The 21,085-nt window shown below is 38.7% G+C and overlaps 2 protein-coding genes across 4 annotated transcripts in view; one reads left to right on the top strand and one right to left on the bottom strand.

Moving 5' to 3' along the window:
* The window catches only part of LOC120527906 (NACHT, LRR and PYD domains-containing protein 3-like), a 118,860-nt gene that overhangs the window by 59,776 nt on the left and 37,999 nt on the right, over positions 1-21,085 (top strand). The window contains exons 10-11 of one of the 2 annotated variants that reach the window (XR_005633419.1): positions 7,953-8,005; positions 11,626-11,759. The exons of the other annotated variant lie outside the window; for it this stretch is intronic. The gene's annotated coding sequence lies outside the window, so the exon portion shown is untranslated. Of the gene's footprint in view, positions 1-7,952; positions 8,006-11,625; positions 11,760-21,085 lie in introns of those variants that run through there. 2 annotated transcript variants of the gene reach the window in all.
* LOC120527908 (matrix metalloproteinase-21-like) overlaps positions 2,589-21,085 on the bottom strand; it is a 43,619-nt gene continuing 25,122 nt past the window's right edge. The window contains exons 6-8 of one of the 2 annotated variants that reach the window (XM_039751852.1): positions 9,832-10,089; positions 6,385-6,557; positions 2,589-3,300 (exon numbers count right to left, since the gene is read on the bottom strand). In XM_039751852.1, the coding sequence (XP_039607786.1) occupies positions 2,977-3,300; positions 6,385-6,557; positions 9,832-10,089 (755 nt within the window). In that variant the 3' untranslated portion in view covers positions 2,589-2,976. The remainder of the gene's footprint in view (positions 3,301-6,384; positions 6,558-9,831; positions 10,090-21,085) is intronic. The other variant, XM_039751853.1, reaches the window with a different exon arrangement.

The raw sequence follows: 21,085 nt of genomic DNA, 5'->3' as shown, positions 1-21,085 counted from the left end.
AGCCTGAGTTGCTTTTGTGGGTTCACTGTACAGTATGCAGCATGTTTTTTGCGATTACACTGCACAACAAAGTTTTTATTTCTTGAACATTGTTGGGTGTTTCTTATAGATTTTTGGGTGCTGATCACGAATATCACATCAAAATTTACCCATCATGTACAGTTTCAGTTTTATCATGATATTTTCTGATATTTGTATCTAAACATTTTTGCTCCCATAAGTGACTAATCAACAACGGTTTGTGCAGCCTGGGCATGTCCTGGCATGGAATCAGGCCAGGTTGGAAGCTGTTCTGTGGAAGTTGACATCCTGGGCAGGTCTGAACGAGCTTGACGCTGTCTCAGCATGCTATACGGGTGGAGTGCATACACCGATCCTACTCATTTGGTTTATATAGATAGTCAGTGTGTATGTATAGTATCAGTATAGTATCTGTAGCAATATAACAGCAAGTAAGTTTGATGCTATAGACGTTTTGGTGCCGGGTGATATGTCTCATAACAGCCGCGATACATTCTGCTATATCTGTGGCGAATATACATTTGCACCTCAGAGACGTTGGATGACTGCTCTTGTGAAGAAAGCTTATCTGTATTTTGGCTGCAAAATTGGTGATCAAGACAAGGAATGGGTGCCTCACATTTGCTGTGTGACATGTGCTGTCAATCTGAGAGTCTGGCTCAGAGGCACTCGAATGACAATGCCTTTTGCTGTTCCGATGATATGGTGAGAACAGAAAGACCATGTGATGGACTGTTACTTCTGTTTGACTAATGCATCTTGTTTCTATGCCCAAAACAAGAAGTCAATTGAATATCCTAATCTGCCTTCAGCAATGAGACCTGTGCCACATGACGACAGTCTTCCAATTCCGAAACCACCAGAGGATTGGACCCTAGATGAACCAGATGAAGAAACTGCAATGCAGGGTACTGACAGTGACATTGACCTGGATTTTGAATCGTGTTCATCAGGAAATCCACAACTGATAACACAGTCCGAATTGAACGATTTGGTCAGAGATTTGGGTGTGTGAAAAGCAAAAGCCGAGCTGCTGGGTTCGAGGCTGCAGGAATGGTGTTTGCTGTCACCAGGTACGAAAATTTCTGATATAGCCAAATTTCTTGCACAGGTTGACAGTCTCTGTTTCTGCTTTGACACTGAAGGATTGTTCTCGGCCTTGGATTGTGATCACAACCCGGAAGAGTGGCGTCTCTTCATTGATTCGTCAATGTTAAGCCTGAAAGCTGTTCTGCTACACAATGGCAACGTTTATCCTTCAGTACCTGTTGGCTATGCAGCACACATGAAAGAAACGTATGAGAATATGGAACTGTTGCTGAAGCACGTCCAGTACAGCAGGTACAACTGGAATATCTGTGGAGATCTTAAAGTCGTTGCTCTGTTACTAGGACAGCAGCTCGACTATACAAGTACTGTTGTTTCATCTGTGAATGGGACAGCCATGCCAAAGAGTCGCAGATTCTCGATAGAACTGGCCACTCCGTAAAAAGTTAGTTCCAGGACAGAAAAATGTGGCACATGAATCGCTTGTCGACCCGGCAAAGATATTTTTGCCTTCTCTTCACATAAAACTGGGACTCATGAAGAATTTAATGAAAGCACTGAACAAGGAAAACAAAGGTTTTCGTTATTTAAGACAGATGTTGCCAAGAATAACTGAAGCCAAGATCAAAAAGGGTATTTTTGTTGGCCCCCAGATCAGATATGTATGAGTGGCAAGCGGTTTGAAGATCTGTTAGTTGGGCAGGAAAAAATTGCCTGTAAAGTCTTCAAAGACATTGTTGACAATTTTCTGGGCAATTACAGAGCCCCAAACTACAGTCAGCTGGTAGAAAAACTTCTTAAAGCATACAAGACAATGAAGTGCAACATGTCACTCAAGATTTATTTCCTCCACTCACACTTGGTCTTCTTCCCAACAAATCTCGGTCCTGTCAGTGACGAACACGGTGAAAGGTTTCACCAGAACATTGCTACGACGAAGAACCGATACCAGGGCAACTGGAATCTGTCAATGCTTGCTGACTACTGTTGTACACTGCAACGTGATGCAGCAGACATTGAATACATGAGAAAATCAGGACCAAAACACCTTTAATTCTGTTGAATTTAATAGCTTATGCGAAACATAAATGTGACTAAATACATTATTGTCAGTAAGCATATAAATGTCTATTTCTCAGAGTGGGTGGCAAGATGGTGCAGTGGTAGCACTGCTGCCTCGGTTAGGAGACCCAGGTTCACTTCCCAGGTCCTCCCTGCATGGGAGTTTGCATGTTCTACCCGTGTCTGCATGGGTTTCCTCCCACAGTCCAAAGACATGCAGGTTAGATGCATTGGCGATTCAAAAATGTCCCTAGTGTATGCTTGGTGTGTGTGTGTGTGCCCTGTGGTGGGCTGGCACCTGCCCAGGGTTTGTTTCCTACCTTGCACCCTGTGTTGGCTGGGATTGGCTCCAGCAGACCACCGTAACCCTGTGTTAGAATATAGCGGGTTGGATAATGGATGGATTTCTCAGAGTTCCTACGTGATGCAGTAAAACCAAAACTATATTTGTGCATACCCAGTAGGTACCTGTCACAATCAGCAACTTTTCAGGAAGCAAGAAAATAAATTGTTGTGCAGTGTTATTTATGCAATTCCATGTAACCAGGCCACTGAACTACCTAGCTACCTTTTTCTTTCTCTCTGTCTGTAGGTGGAGTACAGCAACCTTATAATTGTATTCTTGAATTCTTGCCTAGAAGATGCCCAGTTTATTGTTTTGTCTCTCCATTCAACAAGAAAGTGTGTCAATTATTGTATTTTACTTGTATGTCTTATGTAAATGGCAGAATACGGCTGCTCATCCAGTGGGAGAATCTTTCCTGACATCTTCTGAAATTGAATTTTCAAATGAGGCAGTGTTAACATGAATTTTAGTAGCATTGTACTCGTTAGAGTTTTCTACAATTAATTGTTAATTTTACTACTTGACGCTGTGTTCATCATGGATGGGTGAACATCACAAATGTCAAACCACTGGTCTTTGATTCTTTGATTAGGAAACAAGCCATTGTGAGGCAAAGAATGGTTTACTGTTTTGTCCTTCTCATCCACCACTCTCCAGAAAATGTTATCCTTGAAGAAGTAAATAGCCTGATAGTAGTAGGAAAAGTAGGCAGCATCCAGGTTTCCTACTGGGTGGTCATTGGATGACACTGGAGGAAAGACATCCACAATCCTTTTGGGATATCCAGCAACCTTACTGTTGTAATCCACATTGAATGCCGTGACCTGCAGGTAGAAAGTTGAATAACTGAATATTATATGCCTAATTACTTTGGGTGGGCTAGAAATATGCCAACTACACGTAAATGTAGGCATAAAGAAAAAAGAAAGCAGGAAATATACATGTTTGCCTTGCTGAAGCACTTATGTTTTAACATAGCACAATCATGGATCTTAAATTTAAGTATTTTCAAGAGTTTTGTAATTCTCCCTTGTTACAAGGGACAAGTTAATTGTAGAAATTCTGTTGAATATACTATAGCAGATTTAGACTGTTCTCACCATAGGTTGGCTTGGCCTACCCCAAAAATAATAACCCTAAAGTTCATCAATCCATATGTAGTCAAAAAATAAGTTATATATTATGTTGGGTAGAAGTAATGTTCCTGCAGTTTGTGATTCTATAATCCTGTTTCTCCAGGAAACAAACATTAGTGCAATGTAGGAAGTTTCATTTGCTGTTGTTCAGTTGAATTCTAGTGGAGAGAGCTTCATGGACTACAGACTCAGTTCAATTTAATCTAAAAATATCAAAGTATTACTTAAAGGAACACATTCACTCCTCAATAGCTGAAGTGTTTTAGGACTATAAACTGTTTTGTCACATCCAGGTATTGTATTCTGAAATAGAAAGCATCCAGAATATGGTATTTTGTAACTCTGAGACAAATCGGAACAAGAATAGATGAAAATGACATTGGAAATGTAATTAGTCAATAACATCTAAATTGTAAAAACCAATAGCCAAGGTTGTGAAATGTTTAGAGCAAGTCTATCACCAATTTTGTTTTGAATGAAGAAGCAGCTTAAGCTTTAACCATTTTATGTTGCATGTGTTTCATTCGATGTGGTTTATAATTCCGCTCATCAAAAGATAGATTCTCTTAAAACTGTAGCAGATGGAGTCTCATTAATCTCTAGAGACAACTGGGGCTCTTGATTCATTTAAACAAATATCCAAAAGTGTCTGCAATGCAGCTACTGTTGGCTCATATTTCAAAAAGAACTACTATCAAAAATTTAAAATTGAATTTTGTATCTGGTTTAGTGATATTATGTAGGATGAGACAAAACGACCAATGTTCTCGAGATAATGTCATTTTTTTTTTGTAGTCTGTGCAAGCAAACTTATTTTAATCTGTTATTAATTTTCCCAAGATTTTTTAGCGCTATTATTGAACTTTTTCCCCTGGAATATATCATAGACAAATATTCCTGAGTTTTTATTTCTTTTTGATAATTTTTGCAGTTTGATAGCCTAAGTGTCCTACATTTGTATTTTGGCCTGGACACTGGCTGCGTGGAGTTTTCAATTCCTGTGGATAGTGTCGTTTTCTCCTTTCTTCCCACAAAAGAATACATGAAATTAACTGGCAACTCTAGATTGTGAATTTCTCCTTGGGATTAATAAAGTATCTATCTATCTATCTATCTATCTATATGGATTGGTCTTAGGCAAAGAGTCTGTGGTCATTAAAGATCCCTGGGCATCCTTCGTAAAGAGTAGGGTGTATCCCAACATCCAGGCTAAATTACTCTCCATGGTGGAGTCATTCTAGCCTCTTAATCATTCCCTGTCTCTAATTGGCTAACTCTCTCTCTTTTTCATTCCTTCTCCACCTTACAACTAATGGATGTTGAGCATACTGTCGTAAAAATGGCTGCTGTCACATCATCCAGGTGTATGCTACACATTAGTGGTGGTTGAAGTTGCTCCCCACTCACTAAAGCATTTTGAGTAGTAATAAATTTGCTATATAAAAGTAAAGAATTATTTGTATTCTGGCCTGGACACTAGCTATGTCGACTTTGTATTATCTTCTAGAAGATTGTGTTTTCTTTCCTTTTTCCATCTCCAATGTTACTCTAGTTGGAGGATTGTTCACAGTAGTAGTAGTGTTGTGGTGATTGTTTTTGTTTTCGCAAAAGGTTAAAAAGTTTTGAGCAGAGAATTGGCATGAATCTTGTTATTCTAAACACCATAAATACTTCTTATAAATAAATTAAAAGAAAAACACTACAGGGTAGCTTGAAAACCTCCACTCCATAATGTATCAAAGACAAGGCACCTCAAATGCATCTAAATTTTAAATGTTTTGAAAAGCACTACTGCGTTTTTTTTTTTTTTTTTCATTTATTTGTATTTGAAGGGAATCCAGTGTAGTTCATCTGCTTAAAGCAAAATGTAAACCAAATGTGCCCAACACACCACTGTTGTGTAACAAATCCCCCCATCCCTCAAATAGCATCTCACTTATTACTGGGGAAACAAATTCAAAATTAAATAGTCCTTCATTGCAGACTGCCAATAATATACAAATATTTAAAAATCACTAGAGCTGTCAAAAATGTAATTTTTCTAAAAAATGAAGAGTTATGTGCGAAATCAGTTTTGGGTGGAATTGAAATGAGCAGTGAGACAAAAGGACAGTTGCTATACAGGCTTTTAAATGTTCGAAGCGCCAAGCAGCAGCAATCCAGCAGCTGATCAAGCAAAGAGGAGGTAAAAATTAAACTATGTTTGTTTCCCATTGGATCACCGCTTAAGAGGGGTTTTGGAAGAGCGATCACGTCTCCTTGGGGTGCGTTCAGCCCCCCTCTTCACAACACAAGCAGCAGACATGCAAAGGCCTTTAGGAAACCTAGTTAGGCAATAATAAAAACAGGTATCCTTTAAACTTTATATAAATAGTTAATTAAACTTGGAACTGCTTCATGCATAGTCAGTAAGCTTTTTAAAACACTCAGAAAGACAAATATCAAAACTCTCATTTTAGGAGTATAGTCCTGGGTTCAAATGTCCCAAATATGCTGTTCTTGTGCTTCAGTTTGTCAAATGATACACATACAAATGAACACTCAAACAGAAACCACATCAGACAAAAAGACGTATGTATTAGTCATCTGAACAGTAAGCATCGCAGCACGTTACCCTTCTGTGTATGTGTGTAGCTTTAAACAGAAAACTCCCTAACAACTGAGATGAACCCTAATTCTCCATCTGCCATCCATGATGGATGTTTTATTCAGTACCACTGGGTTGGTATCTGCGACATTAACAAGGATGAATACAACCAAGTAAGCACTTACGTCATTTCCTCTGAAAAAATAGATGTTGTGATCTCTTTTGTCAAAGTAAGCAGTGTCAATGGGGCTAGAAATACCAGGAAATCCTTCACTGATCAGCTTCGGGTACACTCCACCTTCTGGATCGTCTTTGTAGGCTTCGTCCTTTTCATTATTGTATCTCCAGTACTGTGTACCTGAATAAAAGCAAATCAATCAAATAGTCTTAAAGTGCAGAGCACCTTCCATGGATAGTAGTATTACAATTTACTTTACAGAGTAGTTTGCACGGATGAAAACAATTACTGTAGCTGTGAAAACTGAAAAAGGCTTATTGACAAGTAACTGTAAACTCTGCAGTTATTTAAAATGATTCTGTACCTGCTCTGCTAGTGTCAAAATATAAGACATTTCCTTACAATAGTAATCCAATAAGGCTAAAGAGTCTTGGAACACAAATAAAGCTTACAGACATTAACTGTTAACAGTCAGTGATTGTTAACAATGTTGCTTTCTTTGATTCTTTTTGTCTGACTTTATGTATAGCAAATAATTGTAATTTGACCCTCTAGATACTTTTAAAACTGCATTAAATAGTATAAGCAATTCAAACATTTGAAGGAGATTAAAATAGTGTTGGGCAATAAATTAGCTGCAGCCATTGAGTATACGGCCAAAAACAAGGTTGGTCAGGATAGCAGAGCACATTCAAGCATATAACGTTGACAGTTCTAAGGGGTCAGTTGTTCAGAATCTGTAGGATGTGGGAGATGAGTGGAGTACCCTAATAAACAGCATGAATACAAACTGAACAAAAATGACGATTAGAATTGGAAACAAACCCCGGACTGTAAGAATAAATAAGCCTTGGAATGAAATCTTCTGTGTCTTTCCATAATTTTCACTCTTTATTATTAATGTCTTTTATTTAATTTAGTCAGCCAGCGAACATATAATGGCATTAATGCCCATTTGTGCAGAGCTTGAGTCCAGCAAAGACTATGACACCATTATGTCCATCAGGTTTGTTTGGCTAGCTGATTGCTAAACTTTGCCAAAATGTCAACCAGATTTTTTTAAGTTTCTGCTTCAACTGCATAGCTCAGTAGCTTGTTTGAGGGGTTCAGCCCTTTTGGTGAAGAGGCACTTCCAAGCTTCAGTCTTAAATGCATTTCCCTTTAGGTTTCACTGTGTTTTTAAGAATACTTCATTCACGTTTTACTGGAAATAATTTAGCAGAGAGTGGCGCAGTGGGTAGCACTGCTGCCTTGCAGTTAGGAGACCTGGGTTCACTTCCCAGGTCCTCCCTGAGTGGAGTTTGCATGTTTTGCGTGGGTTTCCTCCCACAGTCCAAAGACATGCAGGTTAGGTGCACTGACGATCCTAAATTGTCCCTGGTGTGTGTGTGTGCATGCCCTGCCCTACCCAGGGTTTGTTTCCTGCCCTGTGTTGGCTGGGATTGGCTCCAGCAGACCCCCGTGACCCTGTAGTTAGGATATAGCAGGTTGGATAATGGATGGATGGATAGTTTAGCAGGATAAACTTAATCAATGCCTTTCAAAATTTTGAAAGCCTATATTTTGTCCCTACAGGTCTGGCTGCAAAGTGTTATTTAGCCAGGCTAAACCACCACACTCCCCATCAGGTAAGCTATTACTTGTTTGATTTTTTTAGACTATTACACCATGCCCAGTGTGTGTCAGATTCCTCCTTACCATTCTGGTCTGGAATTAGGGCTGGGTAACTCGTGCAACCTCCTCTGCTCAGTTATAGTGAGAGATTCCCTTAGCTTCTCAAAAGAGGAAATGTCCTTTAGTTCAGTGATGCACTAGGCTGCTCTCTCTCTGCTCTGCAGTCTGAAGTGCAACTATATAATTTTTCCAGCATGGAGACCAAAACTGCACACAAGACTCCAGATGCAGTCTCAGTATTATAAATCAAGAGCTGTTCCATTCAGACTGTATATTCAACAGTTTTTGTAATATACATATTAATTTTACTTGTCTTTTTAATTGCTTCGTCACACTACCTAGACAATAAGAATGCCGTGTCAATGTAGCATATCGCCTGTCTTGAAGTTATAATTCTTGTTCCTTTTGCATGCGTGTAGTAAATTAATTATGCAAGTGTTCTTGTTTTGAAGATTCCTGAGATTTTTTACAATTGTATTATCTGTTGCATTTAGTTCTTACCTCATTATTTTTGGTTTTATGTTTTTTTTAATTACCCCAGTTGTGACTATTGACATTGTTTCTGATATATAAATTAGAACAATAGTTAAGATCCCTGAAAAGCTCCATGATAACCTCTTGTGCAGTGACTTGTAGTTTCAAGATTCATCTTTCAGTGCTTTTACATGTGCTTTAATAACCTGGTTATTCACTGAAACCCAGTTTCAAAAAAAGCCATGTGTACAAATCTTTCAGTTAAAGAAACCAAAACATACGGTAACATACGTCGATTTCTCCACAAGTAACCCTGCTCTGTGGACATAAAAACCCCATAACCAGGTTGCAATTAAGGATTTTGTAGTCTGCACACGTTCGTTACACTCAGTTAAGCCTGCGCATGTTGCTGGCCAGTTATGTCACCCTGAACTTCTGACCATCCTTCCTTCATTCATTGCAAGTCAACTTTTATAAAACAGCTGTCTCACAAGTCATTGCTTTGTACCTGCATCCAGTACAGTAGCCATGTGTAGAAAATGGCGGAAGCGTCAACAAAGAAACATGCTGAGCAAAATCGCATTATTCCTTCTCCTAGTCAAAATCATCTGTCTTAATATTTCAGAAATCACTAAGTTTATGTTGAGGAGTTGAACATACAGTGCTAAGCTCAACAGCACAATCTACAGAGACTCGGGCTCTGTATTTTTGTTTTCATATTGTTTGTTTGTTTGTTTTTTGTTTGTGCCTTTTAATGATGACTCATGCATGTAAACAGGGCTTTTAAGAAAGTAGGTTTCTGTCTTATCCAGGTTACTCACCTTACCCCAGTTTCATGCCTTCACGTTAACACGCTGTTTGATACACACGTGTTTTTATTTCTCAGTCTTTCATGATGGATATAACGGGTGTTATTTCATTTACTGTTTTCCTACATGTTTTCTTCTGTTTTTTCTTATTCTAGCTCCCATAATTTTACCCAGGATAAACATTAACCACATCGGTCTACAGATACTGGAGTCCACTTTGTCAGGCTCCTTGCGGACTCGAGTTATGTTGACAGCTTTCAAGTCATTGGGCATTACTCCCTTTTGAAGTGACTGCCTTTAGAAGGATATGCTTAGTAAATGTTTAGAAATAATGGCTTTTAGTTTTTTCAACACTACACTAGTACCAAAAATCCCAGCAGTTTTTTTTAAACCTGAAACACATCAAACTCTTCTGTTGAGCTTAGAGATCTTTTCTACTTACACAGACAGTCTTTCTTAAAGTAGAAGTTAGCATTTGCTAAAGCGGACATGTTTACCTTTAAAGAAAAGAGTATAATCCTTGTTTAATGTCCACACGTGGACAAAGGCGTCAATGTTACTGGAAGGTAGCCCCCGCCAGCCTAAAGTCAGTAGATTAGGGTCTCCATAGCGTGTCCTGTTGTTCCGGTTCTCATACATCCAGTACCAACTATTCCGGAAAAAGTAGGTATTGAAACGATAAACCAGATCCCCCGAGAGGCTCCTCTCTGTGTAGACCCAGTCAAACACAGTGCTGAAACTGTTCTCACAGGAACCTAACAAAACAATACAATTATTAACTGTATTTTTTGACATAAATGGAAGAAAGCATTTACAATAGATAGATAGATAGATAGATAGATAGATACTTTATTAATCCCAAGGGGAAATTCACATAATCCAGCAGCAGTATACTGATACAAAGAAACAATATTAAATTATACAGTAATAAAAATGAAAAAAATTAAAATAAAATGAATGTTCGCATTTACTCCCCCGGGTGGAATTGAAGAGTCGCATAGTGTGGGGGAGGAACGATCTCCTCAGTCTGTCAGTGGAGCAGGACAGTGACAAAAGTCTGTCACTGAAGCTACTCCTCTGCCTGGAGATGATACTGTTCAGTGGATGCAGTGGATTCTTCATGATTGACAGGAGTTTGCTTAGTGTCCGTCGCTCTGCCACAGATCTTAAACTGTCCAACTTTACTCCTACAATGGAGCCTGCCTTCTTAACAAGTTTGTCCAGGCGTGAGGCGTCTTTCATCTTTATGCTGCCACCCCAGCACACCACCGCGTAGAAGAGGGCACTCGCCACAACCGTCTGGTAGAACATCTGCAGCATCTTACTGCAGATGTTGAAGGATGCCAACCTTCTCAGAAAGTATAGTCTGCTCTGACCTTTCTTACATAGAGCATCAGTATTGGCAGTCCAGTCCAATTTGTCATCCAGCTGCACTCCCAGATATTTATAGGTCTGCACCCTCTGCACACAGTCACCTCTGATGATCACAGGGTCCATGAGGGGCCTGGACCTCCTAAAATCCACCACCAGCTTCTTGGTCTTGCTGGTGTTAAGGTGTAAGTGGTTTGAGTCGCACCATTTAACAAAGTCTTTCATTAACTTTCTGTACTCCTCCTCCTGCCCACTCCTGATGCAGCCCACAATAGCAGTGTCATCAGCGAACTTTTGAATATTATGAATCAGGGTCAGTTGAGACGCTGCTTATTTAAGGATTAACAGAAAAATGACAATCATTTAGAAAATCGCTCAAAAGATGACATTTTCAAATGTCGTGATTCTTTTTTCTGATCCCACTTTTTGTTAACCTAAGGTAGCAGGGACATGAAACTTAACCAAGTAGTATCAAGGGGAGAGTAGGAATTAGTTAATGGATTTAATGCTATTGGATGTGTAAGGAGGCTGCAAACCATAGGGAACACACTTACATGACCTTCACGATGCCCCTGCACTCTTCTGCTGTGATAATTGGCACATTGAATTATGAGGATCCACAATGCTGACAAAAATGGAAAAGAAGGATTTCTTGGTTTTGGCGCATTGCTCACAGAACAAGTAGCATGTCTCTTTCTCACAAACTGGTGAATCGTTCATTTCACAGAGTGCTTTCAATGCTATATTGTTTTACATATCTCTCAACTTGGAGGAATCTTTACAAACATATAGCTCAATTATCAAAATACGCAGTTCCAATAAATGCGTCTTTTGTCCACCAGAAACACAGATATCTGAGTTAACTATGCTGTAGAACAAAAAATTGGTTTCATTATCACAAAATCTGTCCTTTATTCCAGTGTCTAATCTTCCTGCTCAATTTGGTGGGGGCCACAGCAGATCCTGGAAGGATTGGATGCAAACCCCGAAAATACCCTGAATGGGAACACAAGTCACAAATACATTTTTTTTGTGATCAAGGTAACCACGGCATATTTAACATGGCACTACAATCTGCTCTTTCATACACTGCCCTTTCCTGAGGGCTTTTTTTTGTTCTTATTGTGCATGAGCAAAACACAACATGGCAAAAGTGGCTTCCCTTTTCTAAACAATTCTAAAGCTTTTATTAAAAATACAATGTAGTGTGTTCATTTCAGTTCTATTGTTATGTGTACGAATTACAATGAATTATGAATGGTGGTTAGTGCTTCTACCAAGGCAACCCCGGAGTCTAGTGTCCAAATCAAGCAGTGTATGCATTCTGTGTGTTCTTTTCATGTTAGTGTCCTTTTTCACCTCAAAGCCACTGAAGTGTTGCCATTTCAATTTAGGCACTTCACAGCCATTTTATGTTCTTGAGCAGCAACTGCTTATGAGTCTGTCACTTTACTTAATGTTTAAATCTATATTTTGTCACATGAGGACAATCTCAGTGGGTGTCTTAATCTGATTCCAATCAAGACAGACCAGGCATCAGCATCCCATTATTTGATTGATTTTGTGTGTGTGTCTTTGTGCCATGGAATGTGTGTGCCCATCTTTACACTGGTTAGCAAGAGAGGGACATACATTATTAGTTAGATAAGTTAACATTCAAGAAGTCTGCACACCATAATTTTCATGGAAAAAAACACCACTGCTGCTAATGGAGGTGTAGTTTCTTGTATAGTTTTATATTTATGAATCTGTGTAACCTTGTCTTATACAAGGTTAATTTGAACTGATCTGTAATTGCGAATTAGTTGCAGATGGCTCTGTAAAGAAAAGGCACATTGAAAAGACTTCATTCTACTTCTGTCTTCCCTTGCACAAAATAAAAAAAAAATAAGTTATATATCATGAGTAGAACGAATCTGTGTGTAATGCACCTTTCTGTACAGTAAAAACTCTTTGATTGTTCTAAGGCACTATTTCGCAAATTGTAACAATAACAAAGTTTAAAAAAAAAGCAAGGGATGTTAATAACAAAGTCATTTAGTGACCAGTGTCCTTTTCTTAGGTAAAGGCAACATAATTAGACGGTGACAATACTTATATCACACTTTAAAAAAATCGATCTTGAGATATACTGTATTATATACTCTATGCTGATTATCACATGTGAGTAAGAATTTCACTGTAATCTGTACATGTGACAGTACTGACCTAATGAACTTATGCAATCAGCAAATTAGAGCTTATTCACAATTGTGCATAATGTACACTGGTAATATGGACACATGGGTAAGGAGAACATTAGGTAAGCTGAATTATGTTTTCTATTAATTGAAACTGACTTCTGTATTTTAATACATTCTTGTTTATCATGGCACCATGTTATGTGTTTGTCGGACATACAGGTAAGAATTTCATTATACTCTGTACACTTGACCACACTACCTATTGTCAGTATACAGGTGTCTATAAACAACAGAAGATGTTGTATGTTGTACAAGAAGGGTATGTATTCTATTATACATAGAAAAATGTCAAGCTAGAGTATACAAAACGGCCTCAAATCTGTCTGGTAATGCTCACCTTTTGTTGGCTAACTAGAGAAGATTACAATACACAGTCCTTTGTGGCAACTGAGGCCCCTTCTGCAGGCAAGATGTAATCAAGATGGATATCTTGCCTGAAGAAGGGGCCTGAGTTGCCTCGAAAGCTTGCATATTGTAATCTTTCTAGTTAGTCAATAAAAGGCGTCATTTTACCGAAATTCTCACTACATTCATATTGGCTAACACGGTACAACAACCTAGTACTATAGCAATGTTCACAAATTCTTCACATATTTAATAGAAAATGCAGCAATTCTGCCATCTACTGATGAAATGACTTACAACAGAAGAGAAAAAGGTTTCAGGATTTCTGTCTTTAATTAAAAGATACAAAATAATTACTTTTGTTCACTAATTTGTTTGGTCTTGTAGTTGTTGTTTTATTTCTAATATGTCAAATATTTTGTAATAGTTTGCCAAAGCTAAACAAAAGTCACAGAGGCAAAAGAGCCTGGAGAACAGTCTTAATTGATAATACATATTAGATATCCATAAACACCAGATTAAGTGTATCTAATCTTCCAGGAAATAATGTTTGACATTGATTAAATATGTAACATCTTTCACAGTCCATTTAAATTTACTTTAAAAAATAATTGAGTAGACAAAACCCATATAAAACTTTCTTGTAGGATACTAAAAATGGAGCATTTTTTATATAATTTCTAAGAATTTCTCACAATGAACATATTTCTTAATATTAGGGTCACTTAGCTATTTAAATCAAATATTAGTGACTTGAAGTTAAGTTTGGTAGGGTACGATCCCATGTTTAAGTTGATGCTGCCTGCTGGAGCTCATTAAGTCCTGAGTCAGGAAGTGAAGCCTTAAGAAAGAATCACTTCATGGTTATAATATGCTGCTAGAGAGACAAAGGGAGGCAAGAAGACGGAGTGTCATAGGCTGGCATGGTGTACATTTGGGTCAGGATTTATTTTATCTTATGCACATAATCAGGCCGTTTTTTTTAATGATTTTTAAGCACAGGGAGAAAATTAACATTTGAAAAATCGGTAATGTAATAAATCAGCAAGAAAAGCAACATTGTAACAATGCACGGAACAAACCAACACACAATCGTCCGTGACTGAAAACTGGCGGACCGCCATCGCGCCTTCTTCTCCCAGACGGAGGGATGGGGGTGGACGGCGCTCAGGCACGGAGGGTGGAATGGGAGGAGAGAAGGACGTCCACTCCGCTCCCTCTTCTAAGCTAGTCTGGCGATTTCTAATTCAGTATGCACTGCCTGCTCATGTGCCCACCTCCAACTCGTCACTTGAGTCGTTGTCGTCTTTACACAGTCCAGATGCACCTGTGACTCACATAGACTTTCCATTGCTCTGTGCGGTTTTGGCCGCTTTTCTATATATAATCCACCAAGACACCCGACCACGGTAGTAGCGGGAGTATCTAAGAAGATGCATGTTTGTTGCGGATGCGAATTGGTGTATGTAGCGTGTAAAACAGTTTGCTATGATGCACGCGGTCGTGCGTCGTAACCGAAAACTCGGTTTTTAAAGACTGCTTACTTCATTGTGTTTTAACCACAGTTGTAAAGGATTGTTTGAAGGATCCCATGCGATACCCCTCGCAAACTGTTTTACACTCTGCATATGTCGATTCACCTCCGCGAGAAACATGCCTCTATGAACAGTCAATGTGGCTCGGAGGTGCATGTGGCCTCTACGACAGACGAATATAAATTACGCCGTTTTTTTCTGTGTCGTCGCGTCCGAGTTGGTGGCCGTGGCTCAGCGAGTTGTCGTCGTATCCAATGGTCTTGGAGTTGGTGGGCGTGGCTCCTTCCTGCGTGCGCCATAGGTGTCTTACTTGTTGGCGGCTTAGTGAATCCATGCCCTTTCCGGCGTGCTTTCCATGGGTGTCTTGCCTTAGTGAATGTGAATCCACGCCCCTTCCGGCGTGCTTTCCATTTTGTCTGTATTTTTCTGCATCGCAATTCAATTTTTATTTACATTTTTTTAATTAGTATACTTGAATTCTATACAACTCATTCTGGGTCAGAGTTGCTCCTGTTATGATTGATCTCCATATTCTTAAAATTAATAAGACTGAATTAATTTGTATATTATTTTACTTGTGGACTTGACTGGACTGTAACATTCTGGAATTTTTTGCTGTTGAAGGAGACATTTTGCCTAACAGTTGCAGCAACAACAAATAATATCTTCCAAGATAAAATTAATTTAAAATGAAGATATTTAATGAACTAAGTCAGGTGTCTGCAAGGTTGGACCTTGAGGGCTGTAGTGACTGCAGGTTTTTGTTACAACTCAACACTCAATTAGTAACCAATCCTTGCCCATAACAGAACTTTATTAATTTTATGGATTGTTAGTATTTTATTCTGCCATGTCAGGTAATTCTTGTATCATATTTTTTTTTTCTCTCCAAGGGTATTATAAAAAATATTTTGTAGCATGAAGTGGATTAATAATTCTCAGTTCTTCACTTTTTTTGTCTTCAGTTCCTTTCCAAATATTTTATTAAACCATATAGTTCACAATGAATACACACGAGTGTAAATGGAAAAAAGTTAGATGAGAACTGCTAGTCCCATTCGCATTTGCATCTTATTGCTACTAAAGAGCAATTTAAACAGCTGCTTAAGACTAAAATAAGGAATTAGCGGCTGGGGAAAAACCCCTGAGACCACTAAAATAAAGCATAAAGATGTTGCTTAAACATTAAGTGCTTCAACAGCAGTAATTGACTTTATATATATATATGAAAGGGAACTTCCAATATGGGCATAGGACAAAGGGAAGCCCAAGGATGCTTATAAGCAGAGACGATCTGGCAGTCTGGACATGAAGTACAAAATCGTTCAACATCTTTTCCCATATTAAGCCAATAAAATCATTTTGATAACCGGTCTCTAGTTTTGTTCCCCCAAGATGTGTGAATGTGCCAGATGCAAAACAGTTTCCCTATGTGCTTCAGGTACCACCAGTTGTTCAATAAATTCCCCCTCCAAATGATCTGAGATCACTCTGAAAAGGCAACCGTCCTTTTCTATAAAGTGTGGGCTTTTCACACCCCCGGAATTACGCTCTTGGTAATAAGAGTCATTAGCAGGGCAAGCCTGTTTAAATGCATATTCTAATGAGCTATTAGTATGCTGCAAACGCACAAAATCTGATTGTTCGTTAACGCTCGGTTTGTGTTCGGAGGCGTTTGCAATCTGGGAAGATGTAGAAGGACCAGCCCATTCTGGAAGATTGTCGGGGGTGACCTCCTCTGTCTCGCTGGAGAGATCGGGTTCAATATCTAAGTTGGGCTCTAGATTTTCCCCGGCCGCTACCAGTTCTTCGTCTTGGTTTTCTTCTTCTTCTCCCCCCCCACTAAGTTCATTAGTGGACTGGACTACTGGTCCCTTACATTTATTAATCAGTTTCGGAAAAAGGGCATTTCTCCATCCTATGAGTAATGGACAAGGGCACGAGTCTGAAATGGCAGGCCAAACCTCAAAGTGGCGACCCCTATAAGTTAAAGGAAGAAGTAAAGTCTGATAATCTTTAACATCACCATGTACACAGCGTATTTTTACAGTCTCACAGTCTCTAAGGCATTGTTCATTAAGACAGTCTCGTCTCACAATACAAAGGTCACCCCACTCCTGGTACCACTTTTCACGCTTGGGTCACAGATTTGCACAGAGACACAGGAGGTCGTAGAAACAAGAAGGATTTTTATTCAAACACCGCAAACACATGAGCCTAAACGTGCTCCATGACAAGTCAGAGATGACAGTTCCGTTAGGAGCAGAGAGAGATAAAAGCAAACAATCAATTCCAAAACTGACAGGCGCTGCGCAAAGCTTATAAGTCGGCGGAGTACCGCGCGAGGCTTGTATTACGCGTTATAGTGCAAGGATAAGGAGCAATGTGAGGGTAGTCAGTGTTTCAGGGTTTGTGGTTTTCCCAGGGACGTTTGTCTTTATTTGGGGTGCGATCAGCCCTCCAGCTCACAATATAAATATATTATATATATATATATATATATATATATATATATATAGTGGTGTATGGCCGGCCGTTCATCCCAGCCAATACCCCCAAGCTGCCAGGTGGAGCCCTCCCTGCAGTATGGAGGTGCCCCGAAGACCAGCAGGGCATCATGGACATTGGAGTCTTTATGCACAGCCCTGATAGGATACCATGGGGACCACTAGGAAACACTGCAGGGAGGAACGATGTTTATTTGCCTTACGCCCCGGAAGTACGTCCGAGTCACATGGACAAGGGGAATGACGTGTTTCCGGGGTGAAGAAAAGGACTTTTGATCTGACCCGGAAGTGATAGGAGATCACATGGACTGGGGATTGGAACACTTCCGGGTCAGTGATTATAAAAGGATTATGGGAGCTCCCAGATGGCGAGCTGAGCTGGGTGGACAGGTGGCAACGCGTCTGGGAGTGGTGGATTGGTTTATTGTGATTATTGTGATTTATTTAATGAGTATTGTGGAGAGGAGGGTGCTTTGTGCATGGTGCAGAATAAATATAGTCTACTTTTGGACTTTTATCTGGTGTCTGGCATATTGGACAAGGGTTCAATATATATATATATATATATATATATATATATATATATATATATATATATATACTTACAACAACAACAACATTTATTTATATAGCACATTTTCATACAAACAGTAGCTCAAAGTGCTTTACATAATAAAGAATAGAAAAATAAAAGACACAATAAGAAAACAAAATAAATCAACATTAATTAACATCGAATAAGAGTAAGGTTCAATGGCCAGGGGACAGAAAAACAAAAACTCCAGACGGCTGGAGAAAAAATAAAATCTGTAGGGATTCCAGACCATGAGACCGCCCAGTCCCCTCTGGGCATTCTACCTAACATAAATATAATATAAATATAATTTCTCATTAATGCAATTATCTAATCAACCAATCACATGGCAGTTGCTTCAATGCATTTAGGGGTGTGGTCCTGGTCAAGACAATCTCCTGAACTCCAAGCCGAATGTCAGAATGGGAAAGAAAGGTGATTTAAGCAATTTTGAGCGTGGCATGGTTGTTGGTGCCAGACGGGCCGGTCTGAGTATTTCACAATCTGCTCAGTTACTGGGATTTTCACGCACAACCATTTCTAGGGTTTACAAACAATGGTGTGAAAAGGGAAAAACATCCAGTATGCGGCAGTCTGGTGGGCAAAAATGCCTTGTTGATGCTAGAGGTCAGAGGAGAATGGGCCGACTGATTCAAGCTGATAGAAGAGCAACTTTGACTGAAATAACCACTTGTTACAACCGAGGTATGCAGCAAAGCATTTGTGAAGCCACAACACGCACAACCTTGAGGCGGATGGGCTACAACAGCAGAAGACCCCACCGGGTACCACTCATCTCCACTTACGAATAGGAATAAGAGGCTACAATTTGCATAAGTTCACCAAAATTGGACAGTTGAAGACTGGAAAAATGTTGCCTTGTCTGATGAGTCTCGATTTCTGTTGAGACATTCAAATGGTAGAGTCGGATTTTGGCATAAACAGAATGAGAACATGGATCCATCATGCCTTGTTACCACTGTGCAGGCTGGTGGTGGTGGTGTAATGGTGTGGGGGATGTTTTCTTGGCACACTTTAGGCCCCTTAGTGCCAATTGGGCATCGTTTAAATGCCACGGGCTACCTGAGCATTGTTTCTGACCATGTCCATCCCTTCATGACCACCATGTACCCATCCTCTGATGGCTACTTCCAGCAGGATAATGCACCATGTCACACAGCTCGAATCATTTCAAATTGGTTTCTTGAACATGACAATGAGTTCACTGTACTAAAATGGCCCCCACAGTCACCAGATCTCAACCCAACAGAGCATCTTTGGGATGTGGTGGAACGGGAGCTCCGTGCCCTGGATGTGCATCCCACAAATCTCCATCAACTGCAAGATGCTATCCTATCAATATGGGCCAACATTTCTAAAGAATGCTTTCAGCACCTTGTTGAATCAATGCCACGTAGAATTAAGGCAGTTCTGAAGGCGAAAGGGGTCAAACACCGTATTAGTATGGTGTTCCTAATAATCTTTTAGGTGAGTGTATATATATATATATACACATCATATATATATATATATATATATATATATATATATATATATATATATATATATATATACACATATATATACATATATACATATACAAATATAGACATACACAGATATATATATATATATATATACACATATACATATCTACATATATACTGTATATACACATATATATACAAATCTACATATATATATCTACATATATATATTGGGTGGGACTCGATTAAAAAAATTAATCCAATTAATTAGAGGCTGTGTAAGAATTAATCTTGATTAATCGTATGTAATCGCACACGTAAATTTGCCCCAAATCGCAAATGTTTTTTTTTAATTTAAAAGGGTTTTAGTGGGCGACAGAATCAAATAATAGACATGGACATGAATATTGTAAACTCAAGCTGTTTTAATTTCTGAAAAAATGCTTTTAAACTGCATTTGAATTCAAAACAGAAACAAAAATATCATCCCTGGTTAAAATTGGGCAGACTTAAAAATAAAGTGGTCGTTTAAGTACTTTAAGTACATTTTCAGAATAGTATTGTCTTTAAATAATAATAACCAAAATTTCAACATAAAGTGCAGTTTTTCTTCTTAAAAAATAAGTCAGAAACATAAAAGGTAATTTGACCAACTTAATCTTTAAACTCTGAGTAACCTTAGCCAAAATTATTTTGTACATTAGGCTAAAACAGTGTGATCATTGAACATTTTGTAATTAGATGTAATTAGAATTACTAACGGTCACGGAAGTCCAATGATCCCCAGTAAGAGCCACAAAGTCCGCTTTCTGTAATGCATCTAATTTTGCTTGCTTTTCAGTGTGCACAAAACCATGCTTTTATCAAGGCTTCGCTCGGGTAGTCGTTTGAAATGAAATTTTCTCCGATCAGTCGAGGAACGCGCTTTATTCCGACTCTAACATTTTTGTAGCTGTGATGTGTGCATCAGTGTAATGGATGTACCAGGAAATCATGCATTGACAAAAGTTCCCCTTTGCTTGGAATTGAAATTGTGATTAAATGCGTTATTTTTTTTACGCGTTATAAAGTACATGCATCGAAGCTTCTCAGCTGTGCTTGTGCTAAGAAAAGTAAACATTTTAAAAATAACTAAACATGATTCTGCGTTAACTGCATATTTTTTCATACGTCCCAAACCAAGGAGATGCGACTGTAAAATGAATCAGAAAGCGAGCGTACATACTCAGTGCATCCCCTCTCGGGAATCGAACCTCGGCGCTAGAGGCGAAGCCTCTTAGCACTACAATTGAGAGTGTAGCGGGTATATTGTCTATTTATAGAGTATGTAGATATATATATATATATATATATATATATATATATATATATATATATATATATATATATATATATATTCGCAGCGGAGAAGTAGTGTGTTAAATAAGTTATGAAAAAGAAAAGGGAACATTTTAAAAATATCGTAACATGATTGTCAATATACAGTAATTGTTTTGTGAGTGTTATTGAGTGTTGCTGTCATCAAGGATTTGATTATCATTATTTCTTTCAATCAGGTTCGTATTTGTAGGATGTGTTGTGTTCAAGTTTCATTCCGTGTTTGTCAATCGTTGTAAAGATAAGGTTCATTCATCGATTCGTTTCTTACTGCATCAATAAACAGCTCGTCTTCCTCTTTATCTGAGACGT

Source organism: Polypterus senegalus, chromosome 4 (genome assembly GCF_016835505.1).
Source record: "Polypterus senegalus isolate Bchr_013 chromosome 4, ASM1683550v1, whole genome shotgun sequence".
Classification (NCBI taxonomy): domain Eukaryota; kingdom Metazoa; phylum Chordata; class Cladistia; order Polypteriformes; family Polypteridae; genus Polypterus; species Polypterus senegalus.
Note: the sequence above shows the minus strand (reverse complement) of the source record. Positions and strands in the feature narration are given on the sequence as shown.